General features: G+C 46.0%; 1 protein-coding gene across 12 annotated transcripts in view; it reads right to left on the bottom strand.

Moving 5' to 3' along the window:
* Positions 1 to 482: 482 nt before the first annotated feature.
* GIT2 (GIT ArfGAP 2) overlaps positions 483 to 11,832 on the bottom strand; it is a 2,415,297-nt gene continuing 2,403,947 nt past the window's right edge. For 7 of the 12 annotated variants that reach the window (XM_069619391.1, XM_069619393.1, XM_069619399.1 and 4 more), the window contains one exon: positions 604 to 966. In XM_069619391.1, the coding sequence (XP_069475492.1) occupies positions 754 to 966 (213 nt within the window). In that variant the 3' untranslated portion in view covers positions 604 to 753. Of the gene's footprint in view, positions 967 to 11,832 lie in introns of all 12 variants that reach the window. The other 5 variants (XM_069619395.1, XM_069619396.1, XM_069619398.1 and 2 more) reach the window with 1 other exon arrangement.

The raw sequence follows: 11,832 nt of genomic DNA, 5'->3' as shown, positions 1-11,832 counted from the left end.
GACAATTCGGTAAGATAAACAATGTCTCATGAAGAGCTCCGCTATAGGGCGACCAGTTATCTGGGCGGAAAAAAACAATCTGAGGGACCTCGGCGCGTGAGGGATTTTGGGTACTACACACGTCACGATAGGGATAGTGTTTCAGACACGCCTATGCCGACGTCCCCTTTCGGTCCCCCGAAAGACAAGATGCAATACTCCCCGGTTACCACTGGATGTCGGACCATATGCACAGCATGTGATTCTAAGCAGATTAACAAGCATCAGAAATTTAGATTTCAAAGTCTTCTCATCAAAAGCTTTTAATAATCTCTAACCTGATATTTTTGGAAATGCGCAGTGCATGAATAAAACGAGCCACTGCACAACTGTAACAGAAAACATACCGCCTACATTTTAAGTTACTACCTAAAATACATTACTAAAACTGAATGTCTATCCACATTAACAATGCTGATATGGCAGATAGAATTCCTCCAAGATTTAGAAGTTTCTTTGAATTTAATGTCGACATTGGTTTCATCTTATACTGCAACAGACTGTAGTTTGGCAAGAATAAGGTACTAAATAAGGCAGTGGGTTAAATAAATAGCAGAAAATAATTAGTTATAAAACATGCACAAATAATACTGGTAGTTCATTTAAGTTGAGGCTGCCACTTAACATTTTGATTAAAAAAATAAAAAGTTATGTGTTTGCATTGGAAATATGACTTCATAAAAAAGCAAAATCTATAAAATAAAAGACAATGATTCAGTTGTTATTCTCTTTGGTTGTTATGGTAACCAGTTGCTTAGCAGCCTTGGCAATGTCATATGCACACTGAATGACTTGTTGGGTAATAAGCTGTACATCCGTTGTGGGACTTAATTCCACTAGAAGCGTTTTCTTGCATTCTGTTTGAAGTCTATAGGCACTGGACGTTAGCAGTCTTAGTGATGTTCGCACCATATCAGACTTGGGTTTCTGAAAAAAAGATATAAAAAGAAGGAGTTTGTTATGTTAGATGAGAATATAAACATTTGTACACTTTAACAACAGTTTTCTACATTAGATTAAATAGTCAAATATCTGCAGCACACACCATGAATCATGAACAACCAATCAGGTTGTTTGGATCACAGTCTCTGAACAAGCTGTTGCCTGCTCGTGGCCTCCTCTGCTTCCATGCGCCACCCCCCGCCCCCCTTAGACATTGCCACAATTACAAATAAAGATGAAAGGTCCCAACCCTTGCCAGTGCACACACCATCAGCTCCATCAGAACGACCGTGGAAATGGATGAAGAGCAACCATGGAGTTCGGCTGCCATTTCATGGCCACCAAGTTTTGCAGGTTTCTTTGTTGGAGCAAAACTAGTTTCGGGGGCCCCATAGCCCATTTTTACCCTCAGAAAAATGTTTTTAGCACCGTAAATGATACCCTGGGAGGCTTACAGCAATAAAGTGCTTAGTGGTAGCCCATGCCAGCCAGTAACAGCCCTTAAACCGTGGGCTCACAGGGTTCTACAACTCTGTACCAATTACACCCAAGGGCTTATATCGACTAAAAATAATGTATGGTGGATCATTTCACTTTGAAGCCTCATACAAATCATCTGTGAATGAGGCTGGTTTTGCTAGTACTAAATTGCTATCTAGTGAATGAAATCACAGTAGCAAATCAGAGTAGTTACGCAAACTGACAAACTGGAATCACAATTATTGGTGAATGTTGATGACGCACGTATGAATCAAGAGAACTGTGATGATTTGCTTCCACTAGATGAAAAATGTAATTTTATTACAATTCTACCACAATAAAACTGATATCGTTTTAACAATAAAACACAAAAAAGCGAAAAAGTATCTCCATCTTTGGAAAAATGTAAAGGATTGAAATGGATCATTTGGAGGCTGTATTCCAACTCATGATAACGCAATATTTATCCTATGCAGAATGTTCCATTTAATCCATAAAGAATTAAACATGTACAGTGGTACTGAAAACATACAGTAAAAATAAAGATGGCCTGCCTGGCGATTATCACCATATACAAAAGATAGCCCTATGCTTAGTTCCCATGTCTATCTGGCGCCATGGGTAGTACATGAACAATTACCTTCATGGTGATTCAGGTTCTCTTAGTCCAGACTCTCCCTCCTTCCCAACTGGTTGGGAATGCCTGCATCCGCAGGCGGGCCAGAAATGCTGGCTGTAGATAGCTGTCACTTTAAGAGTTTTAGAAGGGGAAGGGCCTACGTCACGCATGCGTCCCTCCGCGCGCCGGGCTCGCATCTTACCCTCACATCACCAATGGTCCACACCCAGGACCTGTGGTTCCGCCAAAGCGGTAGAATGTTAAGTACATGCGTACTGCAGGGGAAGACTGGGTGGGTGGGTGTTCTGAAGGAGGGACAGCCTGGACTAAGAGAACCTGCATCACCATGAAGGTAATTTTTCATTTCTCTGCTGTCCTGGCTCTCCCTCCTTCCCAACTGGTTAGGACCAGACTAAAAAGCCTTTGAATAAGCAAGGGTGGAGGAGACAGCATGTACAGGATTCAGGCAAAGAAGTTGCAGAGAACCTCTTGGCAGAATTGTGCATCATTTCTGGACCATGTGTCCATAGCATAGTGCTTGCCAAAGGCATGCAGGGTAGCACAGGTAGCTGCTTTACAGATGGCGACAATAGGAACATGCCTGGTAAAGGCTACAGATGCTGCCTTGGCTCTAGTAGAATGAGTCTGAAGTCTCTGCGGAGTCACAAGCCCTTTCAAGTCGTAAGCCTTGGAGATACAGGAGGCATACCATCTGGCAATAGAAACCTTTGCTGCTTTATTGCCAGGAAAAGGACCACCGTGGGTAACAAAGAGCTGATCTGCTTTTCTAAACGGTTTGGTCCTTTCAAGGTAGAATTTTAAAGTTCTTACTACATCTAGATTATGCAATTTCTCTTCTGCCGCAGACGCATGCAGTCTAGGAAGAAAAACAGGAAGAGATATTTCCTGGTTTAAGTGAAAATCAGAAATCACCTTTGGCAGAAAGGAGGGAAACATACGCAAGACAACTTTGTCTTATGGTTCCTTAGAAGAAAGAGCTTGGAGCTCCCCAATTCTTCTGGCCGAAGTAATGGCCACTAAGAAGGCTGATTTCCAAGTTAGGAATTCTAAATCGCATGAAGCCATAGGCTCAATTGGTTTTTGTATTAGGGCTGCTAAAACCATGTTGAGATCCCACTGAGGTGGTGGTTCACAAATAGGGGGATGTAAACGTAAAAGTCCCTCGAAGTGCCTTTTAATGGCCTTGTTGGAAAGAGAAAAAGGCTTGATATGATATGATAGTCTATTTATATAGCGCCTATACACAATGTGTTTCAAACTGCTACAAGGCAAGGGAGGGAGCAAGGGAAAATACAATGACATTCTTACAGGCCATGAACAGTAAGGATGCGAAATTAACTATCGTACTCAGCCTGACGAAATTTCAGATAGTGCAAGAGAGAGCCAAGCGAAGGGAAACAGACAAGCGACTACCGTACTAGGACTGACGACATTTCTGGTAGAGCCGGAGCAAAACAAAAGGTGAGGGAGAGGGGTGCAGAAAGGGAGGGGAGGAACAAAACAAGCAACTATCGTACTAGGCCTGACAACATTTCAGATAGTGCTGGTGGGGGGAGAGGAGGAACAAGTAAGGGGATGGGGGAGGAGACCGACGAGGTTGCTATCATACTAGGTCCAAGGACAATTTCGATAGAGTAAGTGCATAGAAGAAAGTAAGGGGAGGAGGGGAGGAGATAAGAAAGGGGAGAAAGGGAGAGGTGTAGAGAACAGAAAGTAAGCAGTCCCTGTGTGTGAGAAGGGAGGTGGGCACAAGGGAACATCACAGGGGGACCAGAAGGGGTGGGGATGGCCTGTGGGGACAGAGGGAGTAATCACATGTTAGTGCATGCTTACTTGCTGTATGAGCAGGGGGACGGGGCCTGGGTCCTCCTGGTCCGAACATGTCCAAACAAGATTTCTCCTTTTCTTCGTCAGCCCTTCGCTTCGGACGCCCGGGCGAGAGACGCCCTTGATCTAAGAGTTAAGAGCAGGAAGGAAGAGGCACAGGCTAAAAAGGTGGGTGGTGCTTAGGCCAGGTGACCTAGAACCACTTGCACCTGCTCCCCATCTGCAAAGGAAAAGAAGCTGGAGGGCCCCTTAAATAGGGAAAAAGAGTGGCAACCAGTAAAGCACCAGGGGGGCGGGGCTTAGGCCTGGTGACCTAGATCCACTCGCACCTGCTTCCCATCTGCAAAGGAAAAGAGGCTGGAGGGCTCCTTAAGCAGGGAAAAAGAGCGGCAACCAGGAAGGCAACAGGTGGGCGGGACTTGCTAAGTGGGGGGGAAAGAGCGGCAACCTGGAAGGTCCCAGGTGGGTGGGGCTTAGGCCAGGTGACCTACATCCACTTGCACCTGCTCCTCATCTGCAAAGGAAAAGATGTTCCTTGTTCTCTGTGTTCTCTATTCAGATAAGCACTAATAGCTGATAAGTAATGTTTGCAAGTGGCTACTTTGACACCGGTGGAAACAAGATAAGGCATGAAGGACATGGCATTATCAATGGAGGACTTTAGAGGGTTTAGGTTATGTTCCAAGGCCCAGTGACAGAAACATAACCATTTGCTACAATATTGTTTCTTAGTGGAAGATTTCCTGGAGGCGACATAATAGCAATGTTTTGTTCTGACACATCCAAGTGGGAGAAGGCTAACTCTTCATGAACCACGCCTTCAAGTTGAGCAATTGAGGGGAGTGGTGAAGAACCTTCCCCTTCGGTTGAGTCAAAAAATCTCTCGAAAGTGGAAGATCCAAGGGGGGATACCCCGCTAACTCCAGAAGATCTGGAAACCAAATCTGGCGAGGCCAGAATGGGGCTAATAGAATCATTGGCAGGTTGTGTGACATTTTGAATTTCAGCAACATTTTGTGAATCAATGGAAGAGGTGGGAAGGCATATAGTGCTAGATTTGACCACTCCAGATGTAGAGCATCCCCCAGGAACCGCAGACCCTGACCTTGCCTTGACGCAAATTGCGGACAAAGTGTGTTGTACTGATTGCCAAAGAGGTCTACTGATGGATGGCCCCCTTTCTGAAATATCATGTGTGCTACTGATGGTTTCAGCTCCCATTCGTGTGGAGCGGACTGTTACCTGCTTAGTTTGTCCGCCAGGACGTTCTTCTTGCCCTTGTGATGGGACACCAACAAGGAAATGTGATTTTGAATGGCCCAATACCAAATTTTTTCTGCTAGGAGACACAGGGGGCGGGAGTGAGTCCCCCCCCTTGCGTGTTGATATAAAACATTGCAGTGGTATTGTCCCGTTGGAATTTTCATCACCTTTCTTTGAAGTTAGGGAAGAAAAGATTTTAGAGCGAAAAATATGGCTATTAGTTCCAGTACATTTATGTGTTCCTTCTTTCCTGAGAGGACCAAAGACTGTGAGCAGTTAAGCTTTGACAATGGGCTACCCAACTGTACTCTGAAGAGTCTGTTGTTATGACTATTTAGTGAAGGGGAGGTTGAAAGGGAGATCCGGTTAGCAGATTCTCTGGGGAGTTCCACCAGTACGGAGAGTCTTGGACCTGGTCTGGAATTTGGATCTTTGTCTCCTGGCGATCCGAGAGCTGATTCCAGTTGAGAGCAAGATGCCACTGGGTCGTTCTCAAATGAAGCATTGCTAAGGGAACTAGGTTTATGCAAGAGGTCATGAGGCTCAAAAGCCTTTGAAACCACCAAGCTGTTAGTGACTGGTGAATGGATAACCAAATGATGGTTTGTTGAATGGCTTCCACTCTTTCCAAGGGTGGAAAGACTTTGTGCAGAGTAGTGACTCTAACTGCTCCTAAGAATTAGATCCTTTTCGATGGACTGAGTTGGGATTTTATCACATTTATGGATAACCCCAGGTTGAACAGAATATGGCAAGTAATTTGCAATGTCTGAAGCAATACAGCTGGAGACTGGGCTTTGAGAAGCCAGTCATCTAGGTAGGTATATATATATGGGCTGTCTGCAACAGAAGGTAGGCTGCCACTGACCCCAGAACCTTTGTGAAAACCCTGGGGGCAGAATTTAGCCCAAAGGGTAGTTATGTGAACTGGTAATGAGACTTTCCCATTGTGAATCTCAGAAACCGACTGTGGAGTTTGTAGATGGGGATGTGAAAATACGCATCCTGTAGATCTAGCGATGCCGTTCAATTGTGTGGTTGTAGGGAAGCCAGAATCTAAGGGATGGTTATCATATGGAGAGTATCCAGAGACAGAAATTGGTTGAGGTCTGAAAGGTCCAGAAATGGGCAAATCCCAACCTGATTTCTTTGGGATCAGGAAGTAACGCAAGTAAAATCCCTGATCTATTTCCTCTTGGGGAACCAATTCTATCGCTGCTAGAAAAAGGAGTTTTTGAATCTCTTCCAAGAGCTCCGGGGATGATTTCTGGAGCTTTGGAGGAGAGGAAGGCGGAGCAGCCGGAAGGGAAAGGCGGTAGCCATGCTGAATAATATTTAGAACCCACTCCTCTTGAGTAACGGTTTTCCAAAAAGGGAGTAAGTTGGAAAGCCTCACCTGAAGGTATAGTCCCTCCTCTTACTGATATCCGCCTCCCTCCTGTTCCGAACGAAGTCCTTGGTCGCCTTCCGTACCGGTCCCAGCTCGGACATGGAGAGAAGGCGAGTCCGCAGAGACCTCGGGTGAATTCCACAGCAAAATATGCAGGTACTCACTTGGTGATGTATACCCAGACAGCGGACACAGACATGGTGGGGATTGGCCGCTGAAAAATGCTTCTGGCAATGGATGCACTGTTTGAAGTCTGTTGCATACGGCATGTGTAGAGGGAGGCACAGCGAATTGGAAAAATAAAATAAAGAACCAATCACTAGGAAAAAAGGGATGGACAGCCAAAGGAACATTCAGAAAATGGAGTCGCAGTGCAGCAAAAAATACTGACCCACCGAGTAGGCGGAAAAACAGGAACTGGGTGTGGACCGTTGGTGACGTGAGGGTACAGTGTGGGCCCAGCACGTACAGGGACGCATGTGTGACGTAGGCCCTTCCCCTTCTAAAATTCTTAAAGTGACAGCTAACTTTCAGCCAGCTTTTCTGGCCCGCCTGTGGACGCAGGCGTTCCCAGCCAGTTGGGAAGGAGGGAGAGCCAGACGACAGAAATGTTGTGCACAGCATATCCTACTTCTTAGCTCAGATGGTTCACAGATGATGATAGAACAGCCATTACAAAACGACCAACCTGTGGTCACATAGAAAATTGTTGATGACAGCTTTATCTGGCAAATCTTCCCCCTTCGAGTCTCTCTCTTGTGCCTGCCAATTAAGACTAACTATTGTCAGTGGTGATTTACACTCTGTTCCTTTTTACTGGCAGAAAGTCGACATTGCGAAATTAGCTTTTATTTATTTAAGTATGTTGCTTTTGTGCGTAGCTAATTTGAAATGAAAAGAGAAATCCATATGCAGAGTAAAACGTGTATTAATTCCTTCAAATAGAACAAACTATTTACCTCTCTAATGTTCTTACTTATGGATACTCCTCCCACAGAGTCCTCATTCTGAGGTGCAGATGATCTTTGGAAGCTTTTTTGCCATCAGGGGGAGCAGCTCCATGTCGGCTCCACCCAACAACTCATTGCACTCTACACCGAACATGACATTGGGGCCAGTATAGATCGAGGCGATGCACCCGATGACCCCAGTTACGCCTTTTCCCCTGGTACTCTGTTGCCAAGAGGCCACAAAGGTTATGAAGGTGTACTAGCTGTTGCTAAAAGGGCCAGGGTGGGAGCGCGATTAAGAATCCGTGGGAGGAACATCCCTCAGAACTAATATTATCGAGAGGCAAGTCATTTGTTCTTCTAATGGACTTCCAAAGATTCCTCATCTATGATAGACTCCCAGAGCAGTACATGGATCTGCAGGAGGGAGGTGAGCAAGAAGAAACGACCTAAACCAGAAAACTCTGGAAGACTGCCCTGTCAAAGCAGCAGTCCTGCCTCGAAAGGGAATCCAAGCAGAAACGTTTGGCAAACGTGTGAAGAGAAGCTCACGTAGCCATTTGGAAAATTTCCACGACAGGGTGCCCTCCATCCCCTTTGTAGGGTGGAGGTGGCAGCCAGACCTCTGGTAGAATGAGCCCCAGGGCCGGTCTTACACCAGATTGCACCCCAGGCGGGAAGAATCGTTGGCGCCCCCCACCCACATTCCGACCTCTAAAAATGACAACCAAAAAATGTGTAACAAATGTTGTAAATAGGGCACTTCATTAAAAACCAGATAGAAATACAAATGCAATAGAAAATGCATACACGAGACACTAGGTGACAGTCCTAGAATATTACCTGTATTATGTGTTCAAAAAGCAACTTTTCTTGACTTTGCCCTTTTGAATTGAAGCACAGCGTCGGATACCAGCGCTTTGAGATCACACCAATGATACATAAGGCACTATACAAATGCCAAGTAACATAACATAATATAATATTTCATTAAATTGGCTTTGCATAACCACCCAAATTGCACAGGACGAATGGCATTTGCTTTTTCATAAAATCAACACACACAAAACCAAGAGAGGATATTTTCTTCTAATAGTGTTTTTGAAAACGTTAAAAGGTGTGCCTGTTTTAAACTCTAAGAACCAATACAAATGTTTTCCTGGGAACTTGCGGTACCGAAATGGGACATTTCACCTTTAGCTGTTTGTTATTTTTCATCAGGTTATATAATGCAGTGTTGTGAAGTGTCCGGCCTACACACCTGATGACTGTGGTCCGATCCCCACGGTCGGCTTTAATGTATAAATTCAAAGATGACATTCAAGGTTTCTCATTTTAGCTGGGGGGGGGTGAGTCTACCCTCTGAGAAAAGTGGGTGGACTCCGTCCCCCCGCGTGTACCCTCGACTTCAGCCTTGCTACTCTCAATCCATGGGCTAGAGTGTCCTTTTCCACGGACGCAAGCAGTAGTCCTCAGCCACAACTCATTACTGGTTCAATTTAGGTTGCCTTTTCAAAAACCAAATGAATAACCCTAAAGCTGCACTCCTGTTACTGGGGACCTGCACATGTTTGCAATTTCCGAACTCTAACACATTTCAAAAACATTCAGCAAAGCTATTGCGTTCATAGGTCAGGCGGCATTGCAGTGATGGTCTCTGAAATGCAAGCTTACCACGTTCATGGGTTAAAACTCCTGATGCTGCGCTTAGAGGCTGGTCCCTGGTATGTAGTGCGATATAAAAGTTCACTTAACTGACACAAACAGCTTGTCACTGTTGATGCAAAACACCTAGAAACCCACACACAGACACAGAGCTGCTCAGTTTACCTAGGAAGGCATCAGCAAAGTTAGCTTGCATTTTTCCTCTCCCCCACCTCTCTCTTTCATATCGGTCACTGCACCTGTATCCAATGCAAATAACAACTGCGTGTAGTATACATTTTAATCACATAAAAATCCATGGGGTGCGTGGATGCAATTACACACTGTTTTCCTTGCCACCTCTTTTCTGTCTACCCGGTCTCTGTCTCCCCTCGTCATCTCCTTCTGCTCATTAGTTCCTTCCTCTACTGTCGCCCTTTCCCCTTGTTCATGCCCTCCGCATTCACCCACTCTGCCTTAACCCCATTGGGCCATTTACCAACCCCGATTTCTTTGCGTCCCCCCAGTCCCTGTGATGATCTCTCTTCTGTTCACTTCAGCCCCCACTAATTTTCCCTCGTCCTTTCGCTTCTTATTTCCTCACCCTTCTGTTCCCCCCTCTACTTACCCTATTGCACTCCCCCCTTCCGTTGTCCTCCTTCGATTTTCTAGAACCTCTTTCTGTCACTTTGTTCTCCAGCCTTTCCTTCCATTCCTATTGCTCTTCCCTTCCCTTCCCTCTCCTCTTGTATCCCCTTTATCTCCCCTCCCTGTCTCCCCCTCAAAGCCCCTCCCCTGTTTGCCTGCTTCTGCTGAGTGGCGAGGTGTTATAGAGAGCTGAGGACTCCCTGACATCACAGATCCAGGAAGAGGCACTCCTGCTCCTGGTTTAAAAGCAGAAGAGACCCAACTCTCGTCAGCAGCAGAGGTCCCGGGCTCTCTCGCGGTTCACAGGGAAGCCCCCGCGCCGTGCTGTCCCTGCTTCCCCCATACTGTCAGGGTACATGGGATGGAAACAGGACGTAGGGGAGAGATGAAAGGAGAGAGCGGGTGGAAGGGTATGTGCGCCAGTGAGAGGCTGCAGTGTCCATGCAGGGTGTGTGTGTTGGAGCAGTATACTTCTCACACACATGCTGCAGCAGTCTGTCTACATGGGATGGAAGCAAAACCCTCCACAGCCTGGGACAGGGGGTGCATTCTACCTTATTTGGGTGCAGACAGTTTAATCCATGGTCTCGTACCATTGCTCCACCGCTCTGGGTATACGGGATGGTTAATGGAAGCAGGACCCGTGGCACTGCAGTGGGTAGAGATGGCCAGAGTGCGTTAAAGAAAGGCTGGCTGTGTACTTGGCTGGGCTTTCACATGCGTATAAGGGATGCAAGCAGGAATTCCCATAGCTTTGTAGTGCGTGGAGGCGAGTGTACGCAACTGGGGGCCAGCTGGGGGGGGCTTGCGGGGGAAACTGTATGCACCTGTGTCTGCGCAGGGCGCAGATTAGCACTCATAGAAAAGACCTAGAAACCTGGGTATCTGGCACGGAAGCAGGATCCCCTCGAACAAGTAGATTAGTGGTGGTTCTTGTGCATCACTGCAGGAGGTTGTCTTTGTGCCTCTTGAGCCTCGGTAGCCAGCAGCAGAGTGTATATATCTATCGCAAGCCCAGGACTCTCACACGTGCCCCAGCATCTATTCTAGGTTATAAGAAATGAAAGCGTGACCGTTTGGTGGTATTGCAGTGTGAGTCCCACTAAGGGGAAGGGAGCTGTGGGCAGCACTCACTGCTGTGTTCTGCAATGTGAATATAGATGGCTTCTTGCAGTTCACGTCAGATCTTACTCTTCATTCAATACCTAGGTGCTACCTAGGCTCCTTCCCTTTCGGCATCACATCATATCATGCCACATATTGTTAACCCTCCTTAGCTCGCATGATACCCTCAACGGCATGTACAGTGCTCTGTTGCTAGGTTTGCGATATATAAATCCCCAATAAGAATAGGGGTTCTGTGTCAACTAGCCACCCAGTGCTAGACGAGGAACCGTAGACTAAATCAACTCTGGGGAAGGGGATATGGGGATCCTTGGAAGATACACTGCACCAATGTCTACTACTCGCTGGGTGCGTGTAGGACCCTTTTTTGGATATGTAGTTGAATATACTGCAGCTCGGGCTACGTCTGTGCTAATGGCACCACGAGTGGCTGTGAATTTTTAGTGTAGATGAGAAAATGCAGGTGAATTTGGCCCCCGCCATATACCTGCTTGTCTTGCATGTTTTTCCAGAGGCGGTCTGGTTAGTGCAAGGAATGTTTATTGTTGAGAGGTTTTCTTGTGTGTGGTTCATTTTAAAGTAGTAATCTGTGAACATTTTAGTTATGATTTGTTATTTACATAGCGATTATACCTGAATGCTGTTCATAGAACATAGTTAAATACTTCATCGTCCTCCCAACCGAAGTTGGTATTTATCTACCTCAAAAGGATGACACAGTGAGGTGGCCTTGCCGGGATTCGAACCTTGCTACCTGTGGATCACACACAGATCGCAGCAGCAAGGGCTCAACCCACGGAGCTATCTTACCAGCTTTTAAATGATCACGTAATCCAAAACATTTATTTGAATTGATTGTTGGAGGAAGAGATACTTGGCGTACC

The sequence above is a fragment of the Ambystoma mexicanum genome, chromosome 10, assembly GCF_040938575.1.
Source record: "Ambystoma mexicanum isolate Mex_15411 chromosome 10, UKY_AmexF1_1, whole genome shotgun sequence".
NCBI lineage: Eukaryota > Metazoa > Chordata > Amphibia > Caudata > Ambystomatidae > Ambystoma > Ambystoma mexicanum.
This window is presented reverse-complemented; position numbering and strand designations above follow the sequence as displayed.